Source organism: Microtus pennsylvanicus, chromosome 5, assembly GCF_037038515.1.
Source record: "Microtus pennsylvanicus isolate mMicPen1 chromosome 5, mMicPen1.hap1, whole genome shotgun sequence".
Classification (NCBI taxonomy): domain Eukaryota; kingdom Metazoa; phylum Chordata; class Mammalia; order Rodentia; family Cricetidae; genus Microtus; species Microtus pennsylvanicus.
The window spans coordinates 48,845,475-48,862,374 of record NC_134583.1 but is presented as its reverse complement, the minus strand read 5'-3'; the positions used below and the strand labels follow the sequence as shown (position 1 = coordinate 48,862,374).

The window sequence follows — 16,900 nt, the reverse complement described above, 5'->3', positions numbered from 1 at the left end:
TATACTCAAAGAATGCTTTATCCTACCACAGAGACACTTGCTCAACTATGTTACTTCATAATAGTCAGATATTATGAACAACCTAGATGCTTCGCAACAGAAAAATAGACAAAAAATGTGGCACATTTGTATAATGGAGCATTAATTATCAGTGAGTATCTCAGACCCAGAAAGAAAAATATGGTAGGAATCACTTACACATGGATATTAGCTCTTAAGACAGTGTTTGATAATCAAGCTGTAATCCATAGAGCCACAAAGGGTAGGTATAGAGTAAGGGACTAGAGGGAAACAGATAGGGGAGTAGATAGATATTTGTGGATGGATGGGGGTGTCTGCAATGAGATGATCAAGTAAGGATGGAATGGGGAGAAGGGAGAGTGGGAGGAAATATGGGAAGAGAGAGCTAAACGTAAGGGGTATTTGAGGATTACTATAGAAACATAATACAATAGAAACCTCCCAAAATATATACATATATGAAGGCAATCTAAGTGAAATTGACAAATGATGGGGGACAGAGACCCAGCTGGCCATCTCGTGCCACCAAATAAAGCTTCCTGTATTGGATTTGGGTTATATCTAATTGAGTTGTTGGCTAAAGAGGCCCATAGGAATCCCCAAATCACCCAGACTGCTACCAAGACTATATACTGCTCTCCACAAACTGACAGTCAGGTTCCATTGCTGAAGGCAATACCTACACAACTCACTGAACATTAAAAAAAAAAAATCTCAATCTTGTGCCTACATAGAGCCTTCACCCCAACATCCCAGCATCTTTGTTATAGGAATGTACATACACTAACAAAAGAGAAACATAAACACCAAGATGGTCATAAGCTCTTTTTCTACAGTAGTTTACTACCTGTAAAATATACCAGGGCAATATTGCGACAAAACTTGTGGGAGTAGCCAACCAATAGCTAATTTGACTTAAGGCCCATTCCATGAGATGGAACCCATAACCAGCATACTTGGGTGACCAAGAACCTGGGACTATATAGCCCAGGAACCTAGGATAAAACCCAAATAATACTGGCCTTAAAAAAGAAAAAGAAAAAAAAAGACTCCTAATGATATTCTGCTATCATGGGTCAGAATGAGAGAAGTTTCCTCCTGCAGCAAGTGGAAACAAATACAGAGACTCACAGCCATTCAGAGACATTCTCAGACATTCACAGAATGACAGAACTTGAAACACTGAGCCCTAACGGGATGTCTCCCTCAGAGCTCAGGGAAACCAGGGAAGAGGAGATGGAGGATACCAAGAAAACAAGGCCCTCTAAATCAACATAAGCAAAGCTCACATGAACTCACAAAGACTGGAACAGCATGTGCAGGGCCAGTGTAGATCTGCACCAGGTCTTTTGCGTATATAGTATGGCTTCTGGTTCAATGTTTTTATGGAATTTCTGAATGTGAACAAGTGAGTCTGACTCCTGTACTCTCTTTTAGGCTCTTTTCCTTCTGTTTGCCTGTCTTGTCTAACTTTGATGTAATAGTTTATGTTTTATCTTATTATATCTTATTTTTTATATGTTAGAGGATGAATGAATTATCGTAAACCTAGTCACTAGGGTAAAGGCTGACAATGAAAGTATCATATATGCCCCCTGCCTGGAGAAGGTAAATCAATTTTCTCCAAAGGCATAACACTGAGGCTATCAATCACTCCAGGGCAGAACTCATATTCAGGAATAGTTGACCAACAAATAATGGATCCACAGTTGTGTGTGTGTGTGTGTGTGTGTGTGTGTGTGTGTGTGTGTGTGTGTGTGTGATTTTATTTGTTACAGCTTGGTGTTTTGTTTTGTTTTGGGTGATGTATTTTGTTCTCTAAGTTTTGGGTGTTTTGTTGTTGTTTTGGAGAAGTAAATTAAAGTTGATTGCATAGGCAGGAGAAGAGAATCTGGACAAACTTGAGGAAGGAGAAGAATATGATCAAAATATATTTAAATTTTAAAAATTGTTTTATTTTTTTATTTTTTTTAATTTTTTTAAATATTTATTTATTTATTTATTATGTATACAATAGTCTGCCTGTGTATATGTCTGCAGCTCAGAAGAGGGCACCAGACCTCATTACAGATGGTTGTGAGCCACCATGTGGTTGCCGGGAATTGAACTCAGGACCTTTGGAAGAGCAGGCAATGCTCTTAACCACTGAGCCATCTCTCCAGCCCCCTATTTTTTTATTTTTTAAAAACTTCCACCTCTTCCCCTCCTCCCATTTCCCTCCCACTCATCCCACTCCCTCATCTACAGTCCTAAGAGCAGTCAGGGTCTCCCACCCTGTGGGAAGTCCAAGGAGCATGTGATCAAACTGGACTCTCTGAATGTTGCTGACAATGAGGGCTGACTGAGAAGCCAAGGACAATGGCACTGAGTTTTGACTCTACTGCATAGACTAGCCTTGTGGGAGACAAATCTGTTTGGATGCTCACCTTTTTAAAAATTGTTTTAAATAATAAAAACATAAAAATAAAATACATTCTAAGAAAGAAAAACGAGGGAGCATTTTAAAATTAGAAATCAAGAATCTAGATTATAATTGTACCAGAAACCATTGTGTTTGTATATTTACTGCTTGACAGGATGACATGGTGTAGGGATGCTATGATATAGGTTTTCTGTGATAGAAGGATGTCATTTAGAGATGTTATGGTGTTGGAGTGGTATGATAAAGGGATGCTATGATATAGGTTTTCTGTGATAGAAGGATGTTGTTATTTAGAGATGTTATGATGTTGGAGTGGTATGATAAAGGGATGCTAAGCTATAGGGGTGCTGTGGCATAAGGGTGCTTTGGTAGAGGGATACTGTGATGTAAGGATGCCATGATGTAGCCATGTTGTGGTGTAGGGATATTGTGATATAAGGGTGCTGTGATACCGGATGCTGTTGTATAGGGATACTGTGGTACAGGGGTGCTGCTGTATAGAATGCGGAAGTATAGGAAGATACAAGATTTGATTCAGACACTTGGGCGTGCTTCTAGCTTTGCTCTTTGGTCTGAGAGAAAGCATAGGATCTCTCTGAAAAATCATGTTTGAACTCAAGTGGTAGCAGGAAGGTTAGTCTCTGAGTGAGTCTTTACTGAGAAGTCTGCAATTCTACCAAAGTGAAGACTTGCAAACTCCTCTTAGAATTGTCTGTAGTCCAATTTGCTGTGTCTTCACTTGCTCTTGCTTTTAAACTCACTTCTGAGACAGAGATGGTCCTTACAACAAAACATTTTTCTGAAAATCTTCCACCTCTGTGCTTTTAAGAGATGAAATAAACACTGGGCTAAAGCTGCGAACATCTCAAGTGCGAGGAAGTAAAACATCCTGCTCTAAATGTCCTCGGCACATGAAACTGCGGATGGAAATAGCTCCGAAAGTATGCCCTTCTATGAAAGCAATCTATATCCATCTATGCTAGTAAAGTAAGTAGAGGATGGAGGCAATGATGTGCCCTCTGAGGTGCACATGCCTGTCTATCTTGGAAAGATCTTTCCACAAGAAGACGAAAGGGGAGGAGGGTCCTAACACTTGCCAATAGAGATCACCGCAGGTTCCTTTGAGAGTTGCTGTGCGGGTGACTGTCCCTTTTAAGGCAACCTTCGGAGCCCTGTGTTACTAGAGTTTTTAGGATAGAGGCCTATATCTACAGTCAGCAGGCTAGACATGGATAGTGATTCTCAGCATGCTAATGAACAGACACGTGATAGCGCAAAGCCTATCACGTGATTCGGTGAAACCTCAGTGGGAAGGGGAACCTAAAGAAGATGCAATGACAATCGTCTGGCTCTTTCCATGAGACTCAGACTTTGCAGATAACTTTGTGTTTCTCTAAGCTTTTTGTTAACCTGTTGTGTGTCTGTTTATTTCACAGAGTAAAATAATCAACACTTATAGGGAGAGGTGGAAAATTTAAGGTTTTCTGCACCAGTCCCAGCTGTATCGCAGAGGAAGATGAGGACATGTCCCCTCATTTCTCTTCATGCTCCATCTCTCTCCCTCCTCCTGCAGCCCCGCCCCCTTTCTCTGACTGGAGGCCTGCAGCGCTCATCCCCAGATGGTACAACCCTACGCAGGTGGCAGATTCCCCCTAGGAACAGCATTTGCTTTCCCATCGACTCCCTGAAGCTCCAAGCTGAGAACTTACAGTCACTACCTTCTGGAGGCTGGAGCCCAGTCTCTGCCACAACAGACGTTGTTTGCGAAGAGGTGAGGCGACTGCTGTAAATATTGGTAGAGAGCTTGACGAGCACCATCGGCAGAGCTCAGCAGACAGCGCTGGTAAGGAAGGAGTTCCCCGGGAGTGGGAAGGACAACAGGAACAGGATTCTGCAAGCTGCTCCCTTCACTCTCCCCAGTCTCAGTCTCAGGCCAACTCTGATCAATCAGGAGGAGTCTCAGTCCCCTTTGCCTCTCCCGCAGTCTTGCCTGAGTAGATGGCTGGGGTCCCACAGAAATGTATGGTTTTTTATAGCCACCTTCTTTTGTTTTGAGATAAGGTCACCTGTAGCCCAGACTGGCCTCAAAGTTGTTGTATAACCTAAGGTGACTTTGAACTTGGGATTCTTCTGCCTCAACTAGCGGCACCTCATCTATACACCACCACACCTGGTGGCTTATGTTATACTAGAGATCAAACCAGGGCTTTGTGCAAACTAGGCCATCAGTTCTATACCCCCAATCATATAGTCACATTTCTGTTATGAATATCTAGGTTGAAGACCTTTCAGAAACTCAAGTACAGCTACTGTTTAATCCCATCTGCAGTGCTCAGTGGGGAATTCTGGCCAGTAGCACCAATATACTTTAGTCTCAAACGCTTAAAGAAAAAGCAAGGGGAAAATCCAACCCTGCTTGGATCAGTGTTGGTGCCTAGAGTAGTCTAGGCTCTCCATGCGTCTCACAAAGCTCACTCCAGTCAAATAAATGTGGCTGCTGCGATTCTTTGTCCTGAGTGACATTTTAGCAGAGTACACAAAGGATGGGCCCACGCCAGAGAATCAGGAAAGCTGCTCATGTGGCCTGGCGGAGACAATGAGCTGCAGCGGTGACCAGGCAGGAGGCAGATTTTGAGAAAAGAGGTTGGCCATGAAAGCAACTAGGGCGTTAGGAAAGGGGGAAAGAAACCTCTGAGCCAAGATACATGAGAAATATGTTTTAAATATTTTAAAGATTGCAAACAAAGAAGCCCATAGAGATTAAAAAATAGTTTGTTTAATGTATTGTTGTCACAGTAGATTATTATAAGCTTCATAGCTTAACACAACATAAATTTATTCTCTTACATTTCTGGAAGTTAGAAACATAACATTTGCTAAAGTCAAGGAGCCAACAGGGCTCATTCTTTTACCCAAGTTTGCAGGAGAAATTTTCATCAGAATTGAAACTTGAATTTCAGGTTCTAGTGACTAGATAGACATCTTGGCCTGTGGCCCCTGTTTCCTTCTTCAAGGTTCATCACTCCACACTGCTGCTATCTTCCCACTGCTGGCCTTTCACTGTCTTCTCTGAACCTCATATACAGACCCACCATCTTAGGCTCCCCAGACAGCCTAGGTGAGTCTCCCTGCCAAAGGATTCTTAATCACAGTCTGAGATACAGGGAAGAAAATCAAATTATTTTTAATATCCTTCACTGAACAACATTTCATGCTGTTATAGAAACACAATGTTTCAATTATAAAAAAAAAAAAACCCCAAAGAACTGCTATTTTTCTGCCATCATTCTTTAGCACATAAGAATCAAATCAGTACCTCTTTTGGGCTGGATTGTGTTGCTAGATTTGTTTTTTAAAATTGCTGTTTGAGGGTAGGGATGGCACACACCTTTAATCCCAGTGCTCAGGAAGCAGAGGCAGGCAGATCTCTGAGTGTGAGACCAGCCTGGTCTACAGAGTGAGTTCCACGACAGTCAAGGCTAAACAGAGAAACCCAGCCTTGAAAAACCAACAAATCAATCAATCAATCAATATAATTGCTGTTTAAGCTACCAACTTGAGTTTCATAACATAGATGAATTTCTGTTTAGGATTGGGACAGAATTTAAAACAATTTCTGACAGGCCCTAAACGTACATCTGTCTTTTGTCCTTTGTTTTTATGAAAAGCTGAGTCTCAGCATTAAGAACTATAAAAACTTGATTAACTCTGAAAGATGTTTAAGATGCTTGAGCTACTTCGTGTGGAATCAAATATTCAGCCAAGAGTTGCATCTTGTGAAAATCTAGCCTTGGGGAAAATCCAGCCTCCCCAGTGTGTTAACACCATGGCAGAATGGAGAGAGGCGTGGCTGTGAACTCGTTTACAGTACTGACTGAAGACAAGGGAATTACAGCTGAGAGAACACTTGAGTGGCCGCAAGTCGAAGTCGCCATGTATCCTAAGCTGCTACCCAGAATCCAAGTGTCTGCAGGGTGGGGCTGACTGCAGCGTGTGGTGGCCTCACTAGCTGGAGACACAAGAGTCTATAGCAGACAGCATGAGAAGTCCAGACTATGAGGGTTCTCCGCAATGCACCTCAGAACCTTGATTTCCTTTTCTGCTCTTGCCAGTGGCAAACATAAACTCTCATTTCACACTGAGAGGGTCAAGAAACAGATCCCTGTCAGTGAGGGCCACAATAATGGAGGACCACAGACTGTCTTGGCAAAGGGGCTGAATATCCAAAATCAAAAAATGGGCCAGGAGCGGTCTTTTGGAGGCCTGTTGGGAACAGAGAGCTTTTGCTGCTCTCCCTAGCTTTTCTCTTTAAATGATCTACCCTCTCTATGCCCGTTCCTGTGTTCAAATTTCCCCTGTAATGAGGATCTCAGGCACACTGGATTATCTTCATCACCTCAGTTTTCTCCAGCGAGGATGCATTTGTTGGTGTTGGGTGTTGGAGGATAGAGCAGGAATGTGAGAGAAATCAGCTCACACCACACTGTCCTCCACTGTAAGCAACTCCGCTGCAGTAGGCACACAAAGCGACACCTTCCTGGGCCCTCAGATCATTGTCAGATAATGTGATTTTTTGACAGCTTCAGCGTTTAAAATATAAAGTCAGGGATGATGGTACCTGCCTGAAATCCCAGCTATTCAGGAGGTTGGGGCAGAATCAAATGTTCAAAACCTGTCTGGGCTCCAGAGTTAGGTTAAGGTCAACCTAGGCTCTGCCTCTTAACTTAAAAACCAACCAACCAACCACCTAACCAAAGGACAGCAAAGAAAAGAAAGGGCTGAGGATACAGGATACCATTGCTTGGTGTGTGTGAGGACTTCTGTAAGGAGTTCTTCGAGAATTGTGAATACCTACTGCAGCAAGTTGCTTGCAGTGGCAAGAGGGGAAAAGGAAATCAAGGCGTGAGGTGCATTGTGGAGAACCCTCATATTCTGGACTTCTCATGCTGTCTGCTATAGAGTCTTAGTCTTGTCCTGTCTCCGCTAGTGAGGCCACCACACTCTGCAGTAAGCCCCACCCTGCAGACACTGGGATTCTGGGAGGCTCAGGGTAGCAGCTCAGCAGCCAAGGCGACTTAGACATGCAGTCACTCAAGTGCTTTCCTCCAGACTGTAATTCCCTTGTCTTCAGTCTATACTGTAAACGAGTTCACAGCCACGCCTCTCTCCATCCTGCCTTGGTGTTAACAAGCTGGGGAGGCTGAATTTTCCCCAAGGCTACTGGGATGCGCAAGGAGACTTAAGAAGCAGAGGGATCCCTGTTGAGAACAGGAACTCAAGGAGATTACGGGCCCCATTCCCACAGGGCCAACTGCGGAGGCTCAGGGCTGGACTGATGCCAGAGTCACGGGACACAGAAGCCTGAATGTGTCTCTATTCAGGCAGGAGTCAGCGGGACCCTGGCCGCTGCCCTGTGTTCGCCCCCCGAACCGCCAAGAGGCACTGCCCAGCTCGAGGATAAGTTGGGCATCTCTCGCTCACGGTGGGTTCCGTCAGAGAGAGGCGGGGCAGGAAGGAATCCAAGGCTGGGGACAGGGGCAGGCGATGTCTGGGCCTGACTCGCGGCGGTTTACCAGCTGGTAGGGACCCTGGGTCTCTGGACCAGAGGACTGGGCAGCAGCGGACTACTCTGGAACAGGTCGGGCTGTGAACAAAGTGGCCTGGTTAGGGAACGGGGCGGAGTTGAGGGCTGTTGTAGGGAGGTTGGCTACACCTCTGGTAGATGGGTCTTTACTTCCTTTGCCTGCCCTGGAAAGTGCTGGTGAGTTTCTAATCCACTCATTGCTCCACTACATCAGCCGATCAGAAGTGAGTGGGAACTCCCAGGAGAGGTAAGTCCCGTCTCCAGTCTTGCTGGTAGCCACAACCCACAACCACCTGGCAAGGCCAGCACAGTTCTCTCTTGGGCAGCCTGTTATAACTAATGCTGTCACTCTTCCCCAGCATCTTTGGCTGAAGTGAGGACGGAGGCAGGTGGGCAGGGAGGGCCTGAAGAGATCAACACTCTTGGGCAGGTGTCAGGCCTTGTCCAGAGGGCCAGAACCTGTAACAAACCTCTCTGCCCTCTGGTCCTCACAGGCAGCCTTCTGTGTTATAACACCTTTCCCTCTGCTAGTCCTTTGAGACATAAGAGCAGCCATGCTTGGTGTTGCCTAGCCCAGGATGGGTGAGACCTGAGGTCTGTGCTTACACTGTGTCTTTTAGGACTACTTCCTTGCTCTTGGTTCTTGGAGTCATCGGGAGCACTGTGATTCTCATTGCCCTGAAGAAAATGAGCTTAGAGAAGAAAGAGCGCATCACCTTACAGGACCCTGAAGCCAAGTACCCCCTGCCCTTGATTGAAAAGGAGGTACTGGGTCACCCAAACCTTCCCCTGGTTACATGAAAGAGGAGGACAGGGGGTATGAGAATGCTAGCTGGGAAGTTGGGGTGAACAGTCACCTCAGGGCCAAATTGAGTATCTTTCTCAGGATCTGGGCCATGCAGCAAAACTCCTAAGAAGCCAACATAACCTGCTGTTTTTATTCCACTAGCAAATCACCCACAACACTCGAAGGTTCCGCTTTGGATTGCCCTCACCAGACCATGTCTTGGGGCTCCCTGTAGGTGAGCAGCGCTTGGTGACCTTTCCAGGTCTGGGTCTTTGGGATGTTCCGTTCCTATTAGCAATAGGTTCCCATTCTCGTGGGATATGTAGGACACACTGATAAAATCCTGGACCACGTGGATGGAGAGAGACAGGCAGATGGACTTGAGGACAGTATCTCCATTGTTCCAGTCTGCCTGTTATAAAAGTAATATTTTGAGGAGCACTGAAAATAAGTAAGTCTAGAAGAAGGTCTAAGATGTCATCAAAGGCTCCTGCCCATGCAGTTCAAGGCCAGTACCTCAATCCTCTTCTCGCTCGTTCCATCTTGTACTTCCCAGGCCCGTCAGTCTGCTTCAGGTATAGTGAGAGTGGCGTGGCTGGTGGGTGTGAAAGTTCACACGGATGAGAAGAGCAGACATTCCATTAACGCCCAAAATGTGTGGGGAGTCACTAGGCATGCAAAGGCCCTAAATGGGCGATTTTCTGAGGGAGCCCGAGCCCCACATAAAGAAACCAGCTCTAGCCCTGCTATGCTCACACTGTAACACTCCAAAGGTTACAGTGTGAGCATAGCAGGGCAGATGTTATCAACATGAATCTTTGGGCCATTTCAGAGTTCTATTTGACTATTAACATTTGATATATATATTTTTGTAGGTAACTATGTCCATCTCTTGGCCCAAATTAACAATGAATTGGTAATTAGGGCTTACACTCCTGTTTCTAGTGACGATGATCAAGGCTTTGTGGACTTCATTATAAAGGTAAATAATACCCACCTTACCAAGCTATCTGGAGCCCCAGGTATCTTTAATGTGGTAGAGTGGAGAGGGGACTTACGGCCTGGACAGTGCTTTCCAATAGTCTCATTTATCAGCAACGCTACACTTAACCCTGTAGGGTCTCAAAGGATTGCTGTAAGGTTGGTTTAATTATCACCTTGACACAATCTAGAAATCACCCGGGAAGAGCCTCAATGAGGGACTGTCTATATCAGGTTGGTCTGTGGTGGATTGTCATTATATTAATTGACTTAGAAAGACCCAGCCCACCGTGGGTGACATCATTCCCTAGGCAGAGGACCCCGAACTGTGTAAATATAGAGGTATGCAAACATTCATTTCTCTCTACTGGATGTGATGTGGTGAGCTGCTTCACGTTCCTGCAGAGACAGCAATGGACTTTAACCTGGAGTTGGAAGCTAAAATAAACCCCTTTCCCCCTGAGTTGTCTTGTTGGGGTATTTTATTGTGGAAACAGACATGAAACCGAAACGACTGTTCACAGTGAGTGTGGCAGTGTTTACTCGAATGACTTTTAATGACTTCCAGCTGTGTGCGACTGTCGCCCAAGGCTTGGAGGTGTAAAGATCTGTGCTTGCTTTTCAGATCTACTTCAAAAATGTACACCCCAAGCATCCTGAAGGGGGAAAGATGACTCAGTACTTAGAGAACATGAAAATTGGGGACACCATCCTTATTCGAGGGCCAACAGGGCGCCTGTTCTACCACAAGCCAGGTACAGGTGCTGTTCAGCGGGGTCTCACAGTTGGGCAATTCTCATAGCTGGGAGATTCCTGCAGTGGCCTTGCTGTGGTCTTCCTCAGCTCTGGGGCACATGGGCGCATTCTTCAAGTCTTCACACACATTGATCCACATGACTGTATTTATAATGACTTCTCTCACTGCTCATATTTACTGCACAGGCTTGTACGCTTCATCTAGAATGTCCTCATTACTGTCTCTGGCACACATACATGAAAGATGCCTGCTGAGGGTAGAGGGAGACCACACTGATTCTCCATTTACTCACTCGCTCTTCAAGGCTCCAGATTAATTTCAGCTTGCCTAAGAAAAGGCCCAGCTGTCCCATGGGATGCCTAGCCTCGGTTTCCACTCTATACACTGGCAGCCAGTGAAGCTACCATGTCTGATTTGGACTTGGAATGCTACAACCTTGCCTCCTAAGAGTCAGAAATCTTTTGTAGGCCGCCAGCCAAGGCCTGCAGAAGTCAGAAACATTCTCTGTATTTCTAGGTTACCTTACAGTCAAAACAGACAAAAAGAGTGAACCTGAAGGAAAACAGGTTCATCACCTGGGGATGATTGCTGGGGGCACAGGTAAGAGGTTTCTGGATTCCTCTAGGACCATTCTAACTTGGGAATCATTTGACCCTATGAGATCTGGTGCAAGCGATTCTTCCCTGGCTGTGGTAGTGGGAATGTGGGGTCCAATACTGAATCTGACCCTATTCCTCTACAACCAGCATAGTGGCTCCCTGGAAGCCATGGGAGCCTCTCTTCTGAGGCTAGGCTGGGCAAGCTTTGCTCCATGGTTCCTAAATAGGGGAATGTTCAGTTCCAGCCTGACTCTCGAAATCCCTTGAGAATGAACCCTCAGGGAGACATATCACTGGCAGTTTTAATACTCTCACATTTACTGGCCATTAGTTTTATTACGCAAGTGAGGACATGAACTAGCTCACAGAAAGTTCTTACCCTCTTGCCATAGGAAAGAAGGGCTGAGGATATGGCCCGGTTGGTAGAATATTTGCTCAGGACACATGAGGCCCTGGGTTCCCCAGCAACATAAAAACAGGCATGCCTGTAATTCCAGTGCTTGAGATGATCAGAAGTTCAAGGACAGACTTGGCTACCTGGGGAGTTGAGGCCAGTCTGGAATATGCGAAATCCTGTCTCAGAAAGGAAAGTGGTCCTCTGACCTGCTGCTGCATTAGAAAGGAATGCCAAAATGAAGGTTCTTCCCCACTTTATGTTTTGGGGAACAGAACGGAAAATGATAGAATCAGGATCAATGAAATTGTTAATCCACTAAAGGCCAGAAACTGGGGCACTGGGGATGGGAGCAAGCTGGGGCACTGGGGACGGGAGCAAGCTGGGGCACTGGGGACGGGAGCAAGCTGGGGCACTGGGGACGGGAGCAAGCTGGGGCACTGGGGACGGGAGCAAGCTGGGGCACTGGGGACGGGAGCAAGCTGGGGCACTGGGGACGGGAGCAAGCTGGGGCACTGGGGACGGGAGCAAGCTGGGGCACTGGGGACGGGAGCAAGCTGGGGCACTGGGGACGGGAGCAAGCTGGCCTGCCCGCTGTTTTCCAGGCGTCACACCCATGCTGCAGCTCCTTCGCCACATCACCAAGAACAGCAGTGATGGGACCAAGATGTCCCTCCTCTTTGCCAACCAGGTCAGCCTGCAGCCAACCCCGAGCTGGCCACAGCAGCATGGGTGTTCCCCTCCAACTGTCTGAGAAGGCACCGCTGGGGTGCCCTGGGTTGTGGGAGGCTTAGTGGGCTCAGCAAGTCTGCTGGCAGCTGAAGAAGCTGAGGTCAGGCCTGTTCTGTTTGTTTCTTAACTCTTCCTCTTTCCCTACAGAGCCATCCCAGGCTGTGAGCTTTCTCCTTAATTCCCAGTTCTGTTTCTCTGAGTATTAAATAATGGATGTTTCTGATGGAAACTCTTAGAAATTCAGAAGAATATACATTTATATTGCCATTCCCCCATATGTACTGTGTATTGATATATTATATACCCTTATTTATACACATTTTTATACACTATATATACTTTTTCACTTAGTAGTATCACATAGGCATCTTCCTCTTGCTGACTTTAAATATTCACACCAGAATCAAAGAAACATTTTCATTCAGGTTTTTCTAGATTTTGACATAAACAATAAATAATTATGAACAACTGGGCCTGACCTGACAACTTTGCTTTTCTGAAACAACACCAGAAGTAGCATTACTGGGACAAGAGCTGTGGAAGGTTGGACGACCCAGGCCTGGGTATCCTCTTGGAGCCTTGTCTCCCTTCTTGTCCCCATTTCCTCAGATGCAAATGTAGACCACCTCCTCTTCTGGACACCATCAGCACCGCCCTCCCCTGACTCCTTAAAGAAGTCCAATCTGCACTAAGCTTGTGTCCATTGGGCCTGCCAGGTCTGACCCTGGATGCAGGGAAGTGAGTGGGGACTTTTGCATGCAGACAGTGGTCTGTGCTGCCAGTCCTTCAAGCCAGAGGACACCATGTTGTTGGTCTCCCACCCCGCGCATCAGCTCCACCAGCTATTTTTGCTGTTGTTTCTTTTTTTTTTTTTTTGGTTTTTCAAGAAAGGGTTACTCTTACTTTGAAGCCTGTCCTGGAACTAGCTGTTATAGACCAGACCCGACTGACCTCGAACTCACAGAGATCTGCCTGCCTCTGCCTCCCGAGTGCTTGATTCCCACCAGCTCCTTATACTGATAGAGAGGGTACAGTGTGCAGGAGGAACAGGGAGTCTGGAAAGCTCTCAAGCTAGGACAGTGGCAATTCAGGCATGAATGCATAGACCTACATGTTCAATCGAGGTGGGCATACGGGCTATTCCCAAGGGACCTTTGTGATGTTGGTGATGTTGTTTCTTTTCTAGACAGAAGAGGATATCTTGCTGAGAAAGGAGCTGGAAGAAACCGCCATGACTCATCCTGACCAGTTCAACCTGTGGTATACCCTGGACAGGCCTCCCGATGGTATGGCCCTTATTACTCTCTTATTCAGAGCGAGCTCCACCCTTTGACACACCTGTAGACTAGCTCCAGGTTCTGTTTGCTTGTTTTGCCTTGGGGCTCTTGGTCTGTACGGGGCAAACAAGCGAAGCCATTGATGGGAGGAGATGGGAGCAGCTGTTTGTAAAGGGGGGTCAAGGACAGGTGCTGCACACCTGTGCATTGACGGGAGGAGATGGGAGCAGCGGTTTGTAAAGGGGGTCAAGGACAGGTGCTGCACACCTGTGCTCTCCCCACACTGCGCTGAGGATAGACTGGGCCACATCTGCCCTCCACACTCAGCACATTGTACCTAAAACGCACTGGCCCCTTACCCTCTCATACTGCTCATGGCTACTCTGCCTCTTACGACCAACCTCTTGTGGACAGCAGTGTTCATAAGCTGAGCCTCAGCCAGCTCCTGCTAGCGCCTAGGAACCACTATGTACCTTACATTGTGCAGGGCACATTGCATGTCTCCCCGATTTCCACCAGTCTTGGCATATATCATGCTGTCCAGCAGAGGGTGCTGCCCAATTCCACAAACACTCCACCACACCAGTGTGACCTCCTCACTCTTCTCAGTGCTTAGAGCAAAGAGACATCATCCCGAGTCTGAGACCAAGGCTTGAGCCTGGGATTGGAGTAAATGCTGCAAACGACTGAAACCCCCCTTTCTGTCCCTTGGGTCTACATGGGAACGAGCAACGCAGACTTCTGAGCTTTTGTAGGGCAGCCTGGTCTCCAGCATCAGGGGCTAACGCAGAATCACACTTCTTCCTTGCTCTGTTTTATTCCAGGCTGGAAGTACAGCTCGGGGTTTGTCACTGCTGACATGATCAAGGAGCACCTCCCTCCCCCTGGGGAGACCACACTCATCCTGGTGTGTGGTCCACCACGTATGATCCAGGATATGGCTCACCCTAGCCTGGAACAGCTCGGCTATACCAAGGACATGATTTTTACCTATTAACACCTCTTATAATCCTTGGCGGGTTCCTCTCCTGTTTCAGAATGAGTTTGACTTCACCCTGTTCACTGTTCACCTACAGTATCTGCAAAGTGGCTCTCCATGTACCCTTGGGCACGGTGCTGGTCTCTTGGGTGTAGACCTAAGAAGAGTTCAGAGAATTTGGGTGTTTTGGGGGGCTTCCAGGCTTGGAGGCTGGGCATGATGCCTCTTTCTCCCAGTTTCATGTAAAAAACTGGACTGCCCTGCACTTAGCTCACAATGTGTGGTTATGTAGGGAACACACTGGGCAGCCAGAACTTGCCTGGGTGGAATTACAGCAAGATCCAAACGGGTTCGATCAACTAACTCCCACTTACGAACATTCTTCACATTTCTCAGCTTTGAAGGCCAGACTCACAGAGGGAAAAGGCTTTGTGTGTTCTTCCTTCCCATGTGGGTCACTTTGAGACATAACCTGTACAGAAGGGCAATCACAGTACATGGACTCTACGGATCCTGTCCTCACTCCCTGCATTTTGTACAGCAGACGGAGACATGGGGAAATATTTGTAGTTTAGCAACCTCTAGGTGACAGGCTCCACCTTGGCACTGGGCCAAGGGAGGCATGGTTAGACAGAAGTTCCTAAATTTACCATTTCTAGCAGCTGTGCCTCAAATCCCATGATCCAGGGACCGCTATCGCCACCTGCTGGTCAAAGCAGTAATACCACACTACTGTCTGCTACTTCAGCAGATGCAGGTGGGTGAAGTTGCTTGAAGATCGAGAATGGAGTGCTGGTTCTCAGGGCCAGGCTCCCAGAAGTGAAAATACATACTTCTATGAAGCAGCCCCAAAGGATCCCCGGCCCCCCAGAACTTCACCAGCCACTGCAGAACAATCACAACAGTTTACACAGCTTTTTTCCAAGCAGAGGCTTTTATGAACTAAGAGCTCACTGCCTTTGTTCTGCATTTAACACAACACTTCCCTGTCTACAAGAATGTCTGCAATTTGTATATAAAAGTATAAAAGGTAGAAAATCTGTAGCGAAAGTGATCATGGACGGCACTGAAGAACACAGGGACGCCTCTGGGCATCTCATCCCTCTGCTTTTGCTCCTGCCAGCACCTACTTCCGAGGGACCCCAAAGAGCCCCATCTGAGTTCTGTAGATGGCTCTGTGCCAACTCCCCATTGAGGTAAACATTCAGGTCCCACACATGCCTCTCTGGGCTCTCAATCATGAAGAATGTCATCCACAGTCATCAGTGTCAGGGACAGCCAGGCGAGTCATTCAGTAGTTGGTCCTGGCTCAGCAGAGTCTGTAAGAACATAGCCAAAATGGCAGTGTAACAGTCCATAGGCCAAGGCTACCCTACAGCATCTTCCTAAGAAACAGAGGGACACTGGAAGTGGCCCACTCCCAATACCGCTGATCTGCAAAGTTATGGTGTCCCAGGGAGCCTGAACATTGAGTGCTGAACAGACAGTAATGTTAAGATGAAAATGGGATGAGGGCGAGGCTTGGTGTACACAAGTACATAAGCACTCGCTTCGCTTGCACAATGTTCAGTCCCCACCATCGGTATACACATGCACACAAGATAAAACCAAGCCTTTTGTCTTAGTGGTAAACTTACTATTTCAAGACCACCAAAGGTTTGTTAGAGATCACAGGCCAAGATTGTACAGAGACATGCCCCTGCATGAGCCAAGAGACAAAGCCTGTTGCCCTGACGTGGTCTTGCTTAGATATGAGACACTCCTTCATCCTGCCTTTATACAGTTTTCTAACCGTGGGTAGGTGGCCATGTCTTGCTACCTCTGGTCTTCCCATGTGATTTACAAGAAGGCTATCATTATCCCTGCTTTTTACAGATAACCAAAGTCAGTATCAGCGGAGCCATGGCACACCTATGCTCCTAGAGCCAGTAAAAGGCAAATGACTTGAACTACCCCTACCCTTATTCCCCCTCCCCCCCACCCGCCATAAACAAAACAAAATAGTTCTTCTTTCCTTGGGACCAAGCTGCCTCCCCATGGACTGATTAGTACTCCTGGGCATGGCAGGCTCTCCTAGCTTGCAGAACACATTCATGATGTCAGAGTTGTGGTGGGAATGCATGTTTTTCTGTGCCAAGAAGGCAGGACAGTGTTCACTGGGCTAGAAGTGAGCCAGAGCCTTGATCTGGCTGGACAGCTGACCCATAACTGCTTGGTCACCATTATATCATTACCAGTTCTGAGCCCAGGAAACGGATCCAACGCCTTGTATGTTCAGGCTGACTCTGATGAAAGGCCCGTGGGCCTCCAATGCCCTGTGGTGGCTCAGAGCCCAACAACAGGCCAGTAGAGGAGGCCTGGCCTTTC

The 16,900-nt window shown here is 46.8% G+C and overlaps 2 protein-coding genes across 6 annotated transcripts in view; one reads left to right on the top strand and one right to left on the bottom strand.

Moving 5' to 3' along the window:
* Positions 1–7,641: 7,641 nt before the first annotated feature.
* On the top strand, positions 7,642–14,792 carry Cyb5r2 (cytochrome b5 reductase 2). 5 transcript variants are annotated; one of them, XM_075971821.1, is made up of 9 exons: positions 7,642–7,925; positions 8,648–8,792; positions 8,977–9,076; positions 9,690–9,796; positions 10,421–10,550; positions 11,069–11,152; positions 12,151–12,236; positions 13,464–13,563; positions 14,379–14,718. In XM_075971821.1, the coding sequence occupies exons 2-9, from the start codon at positions 8,715–8,717 to the stop codon at positions 14,549–14,551; spliced, it is 858 nt and encodes a 285-aa protein (XP_075827936.1). In that variant the 5' UTR covers positions 7,642–7,925; positions 8,648–8,714; the 3' UTR covers positions 14,552–14,718. The 5 variants fall into 5 exon arrangements, with proteins under 5 accessions (XP_075827936.1, XP_075827938.1, XP_075827935.1 ...); XM_075971823.1 differs by lacking the exon at positions 7,642–7,925 and adding an exon at positions 7,951–8,081 and having other exon boundaries at positions 8,977–9,049; positions 14,379–14,792; XM_075971820.1 differs by lacking the exon at positions 7,642–7,925 and adding an exon at positions 7,951–8,081.
* Ppfibp2 (PPFIB scaffold protein 2) overlaps positions 14,741–16,900 on the bottom strand; it is a 177,364-nt gene continuing 175,204 nt past the window's right edge. The window contains 2 exon segments of the mRNA XM_075971819.1: positions 14,741–15,819; positions 15,821–15,852. Coding sequence (XP_075827934.1) covers positions 15,783–15,819; positions 15,821–15,852 — 69 coding nt within the window. The 3' untranslated portion in view covers positions 14,741–15,782.